The sequence below is a fragment of the Agelaius tricolor genome, unplaced genomic scaffold (assembly GCF_023055355.1).
Source record: "Agelaius tricolor isolate 1412-34295 unplaced genomic scaffold, bAgeTri1.0.p SCAF_30, whole genome shotgun sequence".
NCBI lineage: Eukaryota > Metazoa > Chordata > Aves > Passeriformes > Icteridae > Agelaius > Agelaius tricolor.
Genome location: NW_027269290.1, coordinates 4,958,539 through 4,971,755, shown reverse-complemented (window position 1 = coordinate 4,971,755; position 13,217 = coordinate 4,958,539). Strand labels below are relative to the sequence as shown.

General features: G+C 55.3%; 2 protein-coding genes across 19 annotated transcripts in view; both read left to right on the top strand.

Annotated features, from left to right (window-relative positions):
- The window catches only part of NFASC (neurofascin), an 84,567-nt gene extending 77,145 nt beyond the window's left edge, over positions 1–7,422 (top strand). For all 16 annotated transcript variants that reach the window (XM_071450485.1, XM_071450484.1, XM_071450483.1 and 13 more), the window contains one exon: positions 1,273–7,422. In XM_071450485.1, the coding sequence (XP_071306586.1) occupies positions 1,273–1,504 (232 nt within the window). In that variant the 3' untranslated portion in view covers positions 1,505–7,422. The remainder of the gene's footprint in view (positions 1–1,272) is intronic.
- Positions 7,423–10,012: 2,590 nt separating this feature from the next.
- CNTN2 (contactin 2) overlaps positions 10,013–13,217 on the top strand; it is a 29,499-nt gene continuing 26,294 nt past the window's right edge. For all 3 annotated transcript variants that reach the window (XR_011682912.1, XR_011682911.1, XM_071450491.1), the window contains exon 1: positions 10,013–10,172. The gene's annotated coding sequence lies outside the window, so the exon portion shown is untranslated. The remainder of the gene's footprint in view (positions 10,173–13,217) is intronic.

The following is a 13,217-nucleotide window of genomic DNA, read 5'->3' as shown; positions in this document are numbered from 1 at the left end:
GCAATCCACTCTCATCCTTCCCAAAATATCTCAATTTATGGGATACCAATCCCGGCCCTCCAAGGGAAAACAGCTTTTCCCTGGTTAGATTTTGGTTAAAAGGAATTCTTTAAAGTGGTATTTTTCTCTTTTGGGTCAAACTCTTGATTTTTAAGTGACTTGGCTTTTAGTGAAAAGGAGAAAAACCCAGACTGAGCAAGGAAAAATGCCCAGAAATAAACTGGGAAAGGGAAATTCCCAGGAGTTTTGGAAGCTGCACAAAACTTGGCATCCTAAAAGTGTCCCCTCGCAATGCTCCCCATTGCACGTGGTTTTTTCCAAGGAAAAACTGTGGTTTCCAAGAAAAAAACTGCATTTTTTCAAGGAAAAACTGCATTTTTTCAAGGAAAAGCTCTGTTTTCAAGAAAAAATGCGATTTTTCAAGGGGAACTGTTTTTTCAAGGAAAAACTCCATTTTTTTTCAAGGTAAAACAATGTTTTCCGAGAAAAAAAAAAGTGGTTTTTTTCCAAGGAAAAACTGTGTTTTCTCAAGGAAATCTGGGAACAAACCACTCAACCAGGTTAGCAAGGGGGGCTAAAACTCTGAGAGAGAAAGAATCCAAGGGAAAAACATTCCTGCTGTTCATCCAGCCCCATTGATCCAAGTGTTGGGTGGAGTACTGAGGTTAAGAAATCTAGGGCAAGAAATCAAGGTTGAAAACCTGAGATTTAGAAATTGAGATTCAGAAACCAAGAGTGAGAAACTGAGATCAATGAACTGAGGTTAAAAACTTGAGATTTAGAAACTGAGAGTAAGAAATCGAGAGAGAGAGAAATTAAAGTTAAGAAATTGAGGGAAAGAAACCGAGAGCAAGAATTTGAGAGTAAAAAAACTGAGTAAGAAATCAAGGTTAAGAAACTGAGGTTAAAAAATTGAGGTTAATAAACTGAGGTTAATAAATTGAGGTTAATAAATTGAGATTTAGAAATTATGATTAAGGAATTGAGGGAAAGGAATCGAGATGAGGAAATCAAGGTTTGAGAAATCTGAGGTGTGGAAAGTGATGTTAAGAAATTTGATTTCTGAGCTGAAAAAATCACAAAATTGGATGTTCAGAGATCCCAACCACCTTCAGCTCCCACAGCCCCCGACACCCCGATGAGTCCCCGTTATTTAGGGCTCTGCCGAGCCGCGTTCCCGCTGCGGATTGATTTAGGATCTCCATCCCTCGGGGGAAGGTTCTCGGCCCCGTTTCTCAACCCTTGCCGTGTCTGTCTGTCTTCTGCTGCCAGCGATGAAGACAACAAACCTCTTCCCAACAGCCAGACCTCGCTGGACGGGACGATAAAGCAGCAGGAGAGCGACGACAGCTTGGTGGACTACGGAGAAGGGGGCGAGGGCCAGTTCAACGAGGACGGCTCCTTCATCGGCCAGTACACGGTCAAGAAGGACAAAGAGGAGACCGAGGGCAACGAGAGCTCCGAGGCCACGTCCCCCGTCAATGCCATTTATTCCTTGGCATAGCAAAAACGCCGGGAAAAACACCCAAAGCCTGAGGGGTTCAGAGCGGGCGGGGGTTCCGCCGGCAGCCGCCGCCGCCGCTGCCTCCGACAGGAGCGGGAACCGAGCGAGGACTGAAAAAACAAACAAAACAGAAAAAAAAAATAGAGAAAAAAATTAAAAATAGCAAAAAAATACCAAAAAAAAAAAAACCACAAAGGGAAAAAAAAAAAAGAAAAATATTCCAACCAACGAGGCAGCCCAGGCGGCTGCCAATGCCATTTATCCTTAGCAAACGAGCCAATGGCAAAGGACGCGCAGGGCGGGAGCTGGAGCAGCTGGAGGGGAGGAGATGCTTGAGCTGCTCCCCAGTTTGGGGCTGCTCCCCAGTTTTGGGGTGCTCCTAATTTTGGGGCTGCTCCTCATTTTTGGAGTTGCTTCCCAGTTTGGGATTGCTCCTCAGTTTGGGATTGCTCCTCAGTTTGGGGCTGCTCCTCATTTTGGGGTTGCTTCCCAGTTTTGGGGTTGCTCCCCACTTTGGGGCTGCCTCAGTCCGGAAGGGCCCCGTGTTGGGCTCGGCTCCCAGAGGCTTTTTTTTGTTCTTTTAGGAGGGAGCTCCAACTTTTTGGGTTTAATTTTTCCAGGAAGGTTCTGGATCAGAGGGGAAGGGGGAAAGAAATAAAAGAATTCTGGGGAGGGAAGAGGGGTGAGAGGGGCCTGGGCAGAGCAAAGGCAGGGAAGGAGGAAAGGGGTGGATTTTGGGGTGGAAACACCAGATTATTGAGCCGTCCATCCTCACGGCAGCACCTTGCCCATAACCTCTCCCAAAAAACCCTCCTTCCTGAAAAAACCTATGCAGGGAAGAGCAGGTCCCCACCACCTCCCTCAGCTCCAGGATTTGTCCTTGCTGAGGCTGGGAAAACCCACGGGGAGCTCATCCCCCATTCCCACTGAGCTCCGGAGCACCCCGGGAGGAGAAGAGGAGGTTGTGGAGGAGCTTTTGGGATTTGTGGAAGGACAGGGAAGAGCCTCTCCCCTGCCAAGCCCGGCGTGGCAGCACTGCAGAAAAGCCTTTTTGGGTTTAAATTTGCTTTGTAGGGATTTTGGGGGGAGCCGCCCCCCAGCCCACGCCTGCTTTCTTTCCAAGGCAACTCCATAAATCCAATGTAGCAAAGAGGGCCTGGAGCAGGAGCGGGATCAGAACGGGACAAGGAGACCAGAATGATGAACGAAAAAATAATGCAAGCGAGGACGGAAAAAACCCCTGGGATCAGGTGGGGGATTCCCTAAAGGATTCAGGGCCACACCACGAGGGAGGAACACCGGACTGGAACCCAAACCTCCACGGGCGCCGGGATGAGCCGGACGGACGCTGTTTTTCCCACTTTCTCCTCCTTTCTGACAGTGGCCTTTCCCCCCTCCAGCACTCAGCCAAGCCACCGTGGGACCCCCCCATCCCGCCTGGAGACTCCCAGGATTTCAGCGACCCCCCCTGAGCGCTCCCTCACATGCCTTACACAGCTTGGGACTTGCCGGGGAGTCACTCCAAGGATGCTCTTCCCACTCCGCTTCCGCGCCCCCGACGGCCTCGGATCCACCTGAGCAGTAGGAATGGGATGCCTGGGAGCGTTCCCAGCTCCCCCAGCACGGATCAGGGTAGAAGGCAGGGATTCCTGACGGACTGCGTCCCGTGAATCCTCCCACTTCCTGCACTTTTGAAACCAAAGGTACCTTTGCGAAAGAGAGAGAGAGAGGCTGGGTTTCCTTCGGAAAAGATGGATTTTTGGATGGATTTTCCTTTTGGTTTAGTTTTAGTTTTTTGGTTTTTTTTTTTTTTTTTGGAGGAGGATGGAGGTTTTTTTTGATAGGATGCAACGGGATTTGCGCAGTTATTCTTTCTGCTCTGGAGACATGTCAGTGACAGGGATACTCCCACTGCTACGGATTGTGGAGAGGGACTTTGCCACATCCCGATGGATCCCAGGAAGAGCCTGGAGCGGGCCGACAGGAGAGATGGATGCAAATTAATCCAATGCAAATGCCTTCCTTTAAATAATAATTATCATTTATCTTGGTCGTCTTCTCTGATAGGTCAAGGTGGGGTGAAGATGGAGCTCGTGGGGTTGGATTTCATGACCTTAAAAGGTCCCTTCCCACCCGAATTGTTCCATGAAACCAATGGCAAAGGAATTTTGGGGTTTAGGTCAGGGTCAAGAGGCAGAGCCCCCTCACAGAGCTGGGGGAGCTGTCCCAGGGATGTCCCTCATCTGTCACCCCCTGCCAGGACCCTCCAGCCGTGTCTCCTGGCAGGGACAGCCCCGTTGTGACCCTCAGTGTGGACACAGCCACGCCCCAGTCCCAGTCCTGCCGCCCGTTCAGGACAGTGACTCCCAGAATCCCAGAATCCCAGAATCCCTTCCAGCTTTTAGGCAAACACCCCCCAGGCCAAAGGTGATAGCACCCCCGGGACGGGGACAATCCCATTCCCAAAGGTGACCCCGCCCCTGGGATGGGGACAATCCCATTCCCAAAGGTGACACCGCCCCTGGGATGGGGACAATCCCATTCCCAAAGGTGACAGCACCCCTGGGATGGGGACAATCCCATTCCCAAAGGTGACACCACCCCTGGGATGGGGACAATCCCATTCCCAATGGTGACACCACCCCTGGGATGGGGACAATCCCATTCCCAAAGGTGACAGCACCCATGGGACGGGGACAGTCCCATTCCCAATGGTGACACCGCCCCTGGGATGGGGACAATCCCATTCCCAAACCACTCCCAGCTCCCAGCTGAGTTTGTGCAACTCCCTGCCCAAGCAATGGGAATGGGAAACAAATCCAGCCTCTGGCTCTGGGATCTTCCCAGCACTCCCAGTCCCTGCTGCTGACAGGGACCACAAAACTCCTCTAAACCTTCAGGAATCAGGCCAGGATTGCTGGAAGCCGGTCCATGTTGGGTACCCGTGATGTGCCATTCCCATGAAAACCCTGATTCCTGAACCACCCCATCCCTGAGGAAATCTCTCAGCATCCCTTTGGAAAAAGGAATGGGAAGGAGCTGGACTCTGCCCAACCTTATCCCAAATTTCCCCATAAAATTCCCCAGGTTACTTTGAGTATTGAGAAGAGGGAGGAGATGCAGAGGTGGACAAACAACTCAGTGTAAATTACTCACAGCCCTGTCTCAGCTCGGTGTAAAAGTTACTCAGCGTTTCTAAGGTTTAGCAAAAATTCTGACATTTCTTCAAAATCTCCCCCCTGGAGTTTTGGAGTCCAAGGAAAATTCAGGCTAAAAACTCATCCTGAGCTTCTCATCTTTTACTCCTTTGAGTAAAGTTCAAGGTTTGCACAGAGAGAAAAGCCCTGACCCCAAACCTTCCACAGCACTCCCAGGGTGACCCCACAGCTCCCAAAAAAAACCAGACAGGGCTGGGATGAACCCACAGCGTGTCCTGGGAGCATCCTTGGAGCAGGAGATGGATGGAGGGATGGATCCATAGATAGATGATGGATGGATGGATGATGGATGGATCCCTGGATGGATGATGGATGGATGGATGGATGGATCCATGGATGAATGGATGGATGGATCCATGGATGGATCCATGGATGGATCTATGGATGGATGGATCTGTGGATGGATGGATGGATCCATGGATGGACGGATCCATGGATGGATCCATGGATGGATGGATAATCCACACAAGGATTTGTGCTGCTGAGGGATCTTCCCCACCCTGATCCCGATCCCATTCCCTGGGAGCGGCTCTGCTGCTCCATGCCCTCTCCAGAGGGGACATCCCGGCCACCTCCTGTCCTGATTCCTGTGGCTCCCAGGGATTCCTGGACTCCCAGGGCTCGCAGGGATGCTCCCATTCCCACCACAGGGACAACGATCCCTCCCCGGGATCTGCACAGCCTCTCTGGGGCAGGGAACACTTCCAGCTCTCCGGAAGAAAGAGCCCTTTCCTCATCAAGGGTTTAACTTCTCATTCAGAAATAAAAAGGGAAGAGCCACACCCAAAACTCCAGCACCACACCCCAAATTCCAGAGCCACACCCCAAATTCCAGAGCCACACCCCAAATTCCAGAGCCAGACCCCCAGTTCCAGCAGTCTCAGGAGCCGAGCTCAATGCCAAATGTGTGGGTTTGTCCTGTTCCTTCAACATTCCAAGCCAACTCTACATCCATGTCCTGGAGACGAATCCAGGCTCCATCTCAGCTCCAGGGACCTCCCTGGCACCCAGCCCTGGGACAGCTGACAGGAGCAACAGGAATTCGGGATGCGAGGACATCACTGTGCTTCCCTGATCCGGAGGCTGCTCCCATTCTCCCTGAGGTGACACCACAACTGGAGACACAAAAAAACACAGCGGGAAAAGCTGGAATTTTCATCCAGACCCCGAAATCCTGCTTGGAGAAACCCAACCCAACAGGAGATGTTGTCCCTGCTGCCAGCATTGCCTTCCTGGAGGTGGCAGATCCCAAACCCAAGTGTCACCAGGAGGGAGAAGGGCCGAGCTGGGCAGCGTCACCTGGGGCCACCACAGCGCTGGCTCTGGCCATGCCGCCACCTTCTCCTGGCACATCCCAACGTCACCGCCCACCCTGGCACATCCCAAATCCTCTCCTCACCGCACAGGTCCCAGCAGAGCCGCCAGTGCCACCTGCGACGTCACCTCCTCGGCCCAGGCTTTCCTGCAGCAACCAAGGTTTCAGTTAAGCAATAAAAAAAAAAAACACAAAACCTTATCAAGGGAAAAAAAAAAAACCACAAAAAAAAAAAAGGACCAAAAAAAAGACAAAAAAAAGAGACACCTCGTATTTCTTGCACTAAAAGCTGTTTTATTAACGAAAATAACGATGCTTTTCTGGTCCTCACAGCGCCACCCACGGCATCAGTAGCGCCCCTCGCCTGTGTCTCCGTGTCCTCACATCGGGGTTTGGTTGTTCAGCGCTGTCTAAACCCCGTGCCAGACCCCCAAAATTCTGTGTCAGCCCCCAGATTCCACGTCAGAACCTGAAATGCGTGTTGAGCCCCGAAACGCTATGTCAGACCTCCAAAACTCCATGTCAAACCCTTAAACTCCGCGTCAAACCTCCAAAATTCTGTCAGGCACACAAATTTTATGTCAAGTCCCCAAAATTCTGTGTTAATCCCCCAAAATTCTGTCAGACCCCCAATCGTCCGTGTCAGTCCCTTGAAATTCCATGTCGACTCCAAAAATCCTGTGTCAGCCCCCAAAATTCCATGTCAACCACCCAAAATCCCATGTCAACCCTCAAAATTCCATGTCCACCCTCCAAAATTTTGTCAACAACCCAAAATTCCATGTCGGACCCCCAAAACTCCATGTCAACTCCAAAATCCCACGTCAGATCCCCAAAATCCCATGTGAACCCTAAAATCCCATGTCAGACCCCCAGACCAGAGTCCTCCCTCCAAGATATCATTTTAAATGTCCGTTCCTCCCTCTCACATCCAACAGAAAGTACCGGGACTGTTTTGTTTTAATTTAATTTGTAAATATCTCGTGATCCGTCCGTCCTCTCTGTCCAACCTCCCGGCTGGTCTCAAGTATCCTGTGTATTCATTTGCCTTTTTTTTAAAGCAAAAAAAAATAAAACAAAAACAAAGAAGAGGAAGAAACCACCACCTTTGCGTTAACCCCACCTGTTCCAGTGAGAAATGTAAAGCTGAGGCTGTAAAAATTCAGTTTCCAGCGAGATTTATGACCTAGAAAGGAAAAAAAAAGGGTTTAATTTAAGGACTTCTAAACCAACTGCATGAGAGATGAGAGAAGGCCAAACTACTCAGATATCTTCTTTTTTTTTTTTCTTTTTTTTTTGAATCACTATAAAAAAAAAAAGAAAAGACTGGATTTTTTTGTATAGAGAAAACACTAAACACATAATAAAACATGGTTCAAAACTCATGCTGAGCCCAAGAGTCATTCCTGTGGAATTCCAAGAGGGAAAAGCAGAAAAGCCTGGTCCTTGGCATTCCCAAAATTCCCAAGGATTGACCAGAAAAGGAGGATATTCTGGATCCCATCCAGAACCAGAGATTGGATTGTGCCGGTCCTCAGCATTCCCAAAATTCCCTCCCTGGCCAGGAAAGGTGGATGATCAGGCGAAGCTCTGGATCTCTCCAGAACCAGAGCCTGGATTGTGCCAGCCCTCAACATTCCCAAAATTCCCAACCTGACCAGGAATGGAGGATACTTAGGGTGCTGGATCAGCTCTGGATCCTCTCCAGAACAAGAGCCTGGATTGTGCCGGTCCTCAGCATTCCCAAAATTCTCTCCCTGGCCAGGAAAGGAGAACGCTCAGGGACAGCCCTGGATCCTCTCCAGCCCCATTTCCAGCCCCCAAACCCTCGGGAAGCAGAGCGGGAGAAGCTCCCACGGCTCAGAAAATGTGGGATTGGCCCCAGCCCCCCATTCCCGGCAGCCAAGCGCGGGTCCCGCCGGGATCCATCCCTCCGGGATCCATCCCTGCGGGATCCATCCCTCGCTCCCAGCCCTTCCTGCCCGGGGCTCCGGAGCGCTCCTGGCAGAGGCTCCCCGGGGCGGGGAAGGGGCTGAAAGGAGCGGGAGCGGCGCAGTAATTTGGTTAATTGAGATGTAATTGCGGCGGGCCCGGCTAAGAGGATGAAGGGCTGAGTGCTTCCTGCTGCAGCGGGGGCTGCTCCCGCCCTTTCCCAGCATTTCCAGGAACAGCAGAGAGGGGGAAAAGCACTTTTTGCCCTATGGAGACATTCCCGGCGCGATGGAGGCACCAGCCACGCTCTGTCCGTGCCCCAGGGAAGGATGGAATTGTGGAAAATCGTGGAGTTGCCATTGGCTCCTGGTGCAGAAATTCCACCGGGAATTCCTCCAATCCCCCAGTTCCCCATTCCCGCAGCCCAAGGTCTGGGGCTCTCCACGGGCTCCTTCCAGCATTCCCGTCGGGATTTTATCCCTCCCGGAGCGGCGGCGGGACCGTGCTGACCTTGGGATCGATCCCGACGCGTTCGGTGCCACTTTGATGGCCCGGCGGTGACACCGCACCGTCCCCAGCCTCTGGAGGGGCAGGACCAGGCCGATGCCGGCTTCCCTCCTCCTCCTCCTCCTCCGGGAGGCAGCTCCAGCCTGTTCCCCATTCCCACGGCTGAGTTTTCCCTGTTGGAGCTGGGAATATCCAAGGGATTCCTCAGAGCGGCCTCGCCGTCGCTGCTGTCCCGGGGCGTTGGCGCCCGAGGGGGCAGCGCTGTCCTTGTCACCTACAGGTGACCCTGGCGGAGGCACAGAGGGGAGGGGACAAAGGGCAGGTGCCCCTCCCTCCTCTGGGACAGGGCTCATCTCCTCCCCTGGATTTCCCTCCATCCATCCGTCCATCCATCCATCCATCCATCCATCCATCCATCCGTCCCTCCATCCCTCCATCCCTCCTTTCTCACCCCCAAACTGGCAGCCGGGACCCCAAACTGGGACAAACTGGGACAAACTGGGCGAGGGGAAGCGACACACGCGACCCTCAGGCCCCCTCCTGCCCGCGCACCGCCCGGCCCGCGGGAGCTCTGCCAATCAATAGAGACACTAATGCCTTAATTACTTTTCTCTAATTGCAGCCCATTAACCTGCGGCCAGCCTCGGCGCCCGCTGATCTCCCGACATCATTAACAGGAGCCGGGAAGGGCCGGAGGGTCCCTGGCGCATCCCAAACCCTCTGTTCCCACAACCTGAAGCCCCCCTCAGCACGGGCACCCTTCACCCAACACCTCGGGGTGTCCCTGTGGCCTCCCCATCGTGTGGCTCCCGCGGCACGAACCTCCCGAGAGCAGCCGGGATCGCACCGGGAAAGGCGCTGGGGGAGCCCCCGGGGCAAACCTGAGCCCCTCGGGCACAGCCACGGCCAAGGGGGCTCGGGCACACCCAAAAACCCGAGGGTGACCCAAAGGTGACCACGCTGTCAGCCCCGCTCCGTCGCTGTGAGGAATCCCCACCCAGGCCAGCCGGAGCACCCCAAAATTCGGCCGTGCCGCGATTTCCTCGCGCGAATCCCGTCCTGGGCTGTCGGCAGACACAGAAATCCACGGGTACCCACGGGCGGATTGTGTAATTACGGATCGATTGTGTAATCGGGGATATATTTAGGCACGGGAGGTGCACACACCTGGACCCACACAGGGCTGGGGGGGCTCTGGGGCTGCTCCCACCCCACAGCGAGGGGCTCCAAGCCCCACAGCCCCCCCGGCCCCACACCTGCTCCGGCCCCGAGGGGGCTCTGCCGGTGGGCGCAGCAGGCGGGAGAGGCTGCGAGATGAATTATGCATCACGACGACGATGATGATGATGATGATGATGCCCGAGCCGCTCTGCCTGCCCGCCTTGCGCTGTGGCAAGCGAGGTAAAAGCAAGGAGGAGGGGGGGGAGGGAAAGAAAAATAAATAAATAAATTAAAACCCCAACAATTCCCCGTCTCCAGGGAGCGGCGTGGTGGTTGGCAGCGAGCGAGGGAGCGCGCACGCAAGGAGGGAGGAGAGGGAGGAGCACATCCTAATGCAGAGATGCTGCAGTGGCTTTGGGCACACACATCCACCCTCGGCCAGCCACCAGGCGAGCGCTGCCTCGCAGCCCGGCCCCCGGCAGCCGCCAGGCCCCGCGGGCCCCCGGCTGATGCCCACGCAGCCCTCCCGCCCCAGGTAAGCGCTTGTGCCGCTCTGCTGCACCCCGGAGCCATGGACGGGGCTGCGGGTGGATCTGAGCACCCTCCGGCCGGGGGATGCTGCGGGGTCTCGCTGGGCTCCAAAGGGACGGGGACAGGAGCTGAGGGTGCTTTGGGCATCCGGAGAGGAGCTGGGGATGGTTTGGGCATTCCGGACAGCAGCTGAGGGTATTTTGGGCATTCTAGAGAGGAGCTGAGGGTGTTTTGGGCATTCTAGAGAGGATCTAGGGGTGTTTTGGGCATTCTGGAGAGGATCTAGGGGTGTTTTGGGGCATCCGGAGAGGATCTAGGGATGTTTTGGGCATCCGGAGAGGAGCCGAGGGTGTTTTGGGCATTCCGGAGAGAAGAGGAGCCGGGGGTGGAGTTGGCAGGAGGCGGTGGCACTTGTGGCAGCGCTGCCTGCGCGGCCGAGGTCAGGGCGGCTGTCAGCAGAAATGTCTCTTACGGGGGAAGAAAAAAATCGAGGAATATTTCGGCTCTCAGCGATTGTCGCGAGGTTTTTTCCCGGCGCGTTCCGGCCCGAGGCACTTCGGGAGAGCGCTGGGGGGGGGGGATCGGGCATCTCCAATGTGCTGGGGGGGTCCGCAGGGGGTTCTGCTGCCCAAAACTACTTCAGCACCCCCGGAAGGGGCCGGCAGAGCCCTGAGCAGCCTCGGGGTCTCCTCTCCGCGCAGGGAGCAGAGGGAGCGCCGTGGTGCCCCGGTTCACCTTCCTGAGGGCAGGTCCCAGGGGAGGGTGGGATTTGGGGATGCTCCGGGGGGTTTGGGACACGCGGGAATTCCGATCCAAGCCGTGGATCCATTCCCCCGTGGGCACGGGGGGCACCCCGCAATGAGGGCTCCCCTCTGTTCCCGGTCCCAGAGGGATGAAAGCTGAGGGGATCATCCTGGGGCTCCTTCTCGTGTCTCCAGACTGCCCCAGCTCCCTCCTCACCCCAAAACCGCCCCGGGCTGGCCCCGACCCCCACCAGCCCCCAGCGTTGTCCCCGCGGCCGGGCCGGGGCGGATTCCCGGGAGATCGCGCTTCTCCCGGGAAACACCGGTTGCTGTGAGGATGGGAGGCGGCAGCCTCTGCATCCCGGAGCTGCCAGAAATCCCGAGGCTTTCCCCGAGCTCGGCCCTGCTCCCCCCAGGCAGATCCAGGAGGAATTCTGAGGGCCCAGAGCTGGAGCAGAGGGGTCTCGCAGGAGATTTAGGATCAAGAAATGAACCTCTCCAGGCTGGGTGTTTGGGATTTAGCGCAGCGACACAACCCCAAAAACCTCTTGCTTTGCTCAGCAGCGGATCCCAAACTTTCCAGAAATAAGTGAGCTTTCCAAGGGGTGGCTCAGAATTCCCAAAAACTCCAGAAAACGGGAGATGGGGAGGTCCTGTGAGCCCAGCTGCACCTGGGCTCAGGTAGAGCGAGACAAAGGGGTCCCAAAGCTCCTCTCCATCCCCTGATTAATTCCCACAAAACCGAGCGGCCGCTTTTATCCCTTTGGAATATTCGCCGAGGATTTGATGGTCTGGCTTAGGATTTTTCTCCGCGGATTTACCACAAATAAACCATAAAGGGCAGAAAACCCAAACCGCGCCTTTAGGATTTCCCACAGCACATGGAATTTCCACCCCACGGAAAAAAAAAAAAAATGGGAATCCACGTGGAGCTGAGCCTGCGTTAAAGCCGTTAAAGGTGCGCTGGAAATTCCCAAAATCCAAACGATCCATGAAATACCCGAGGAGAGGCTGAGCCCTGCCGGGGTTTCTCTGGCCGTGGCGCTGTGTCCCTGTCGCTGGCGGTGCCACCACCCCCGGAGCCCCTGGCACCCCCCGGCAGCTCCGGGAGCCGCTCCCGGCTCAGCCGCGATCCCGGGATCGGGGCCGGCTCCAGGAGCCCGCGCGGAGATCGGGCTGGGGATTTGGGATGGGGTCCCAAGGAGATTGGGATGGGATTTCCAGGGAGATTGGGATGGGGTTTCAGGGAGATTGGGATGGGATTTCCAGGGAGATTGGAATGGGGTTTCAGGGAGATTGGGATGGGGTCCCAGGGAGATTGGGATGGGATTTCCAGGGAGATTGGGATGGGGTTTTCAGGGAAAATTTGGGACGGGGTTTTCAGGGAAAATTTGGGATGGAATTTCCAGGGAGATTTCGAAGGGGTCCCAGGGAATTTGGGATGGGGTCTCAGAGAGCTCGGGATGGGGTTTTCATGGAGTTTGGGCGGGGTTTTCAAGGAACTCGGGATGGGGTTTTCAAGGAATTTGGGATAGGAATTTCCCCGTCTCCCACGAGTTTGCTCAGCGCCGCTCTCCAGCTGCACAAAATCCTTTACCCCGAACCCAAAATCTTTCACTTTCCATGAAAAACATCCCCGGTCCCGCTGTAAAATCCAGGATCCCACTGGGATGATCCCAGGGAGCACAAGGGACATTCCCAGCCGGAGCCGGCTGTGAATCCCAACCCCAGCCCTGCCCAGCAGCCATGACCCTAAACTGGAGCATTCATTTTCCACCGGGCAGCCGTAAAAACCGGGAGGGACCAGGAAAATCTGTTCAGCGCTGATCCCTGACAGGGCTGGCAACGCTTGGAGCCCGAACCCCAAACCCAGGGGCGGGAGAGAAGGTTGGACACGGGTCTGGAGCATCCCAAGGAGCAAAACAAACCCGGCAGCAGCTGCAGCTTCCCCTGAGGGGCGGCTTTAACCCCAGCATGAGCAGTACAAGCACCCAGCGGTGCACTGGGAGCTCCGGGAAGCTTGGGAAGATCCCTGGAGCCAGGCGGGGATCCCCAAACCCCAAAACCTCGGGGAGGCGCTCGCTGTTGGATCAGGGCTCCCCTTTCCAACCCCTTCTCCCGGAGGTTTCCCGAGCTCCCCGCGCGTTGTTCCCGGCTCCCGGGAGAGCTTCCAGCGGCGGGGAGAGGCTGGAGCAGGTGGGAGCCATTTGTACCTGAGCCCCGCAAGGCGCCGCCGCTCTGACGCCACCGGCAGCGCGGGCGGAGCCCGGGATGGTCCCGGCTTTAGGCTGAGCCTCCCGGGGCTG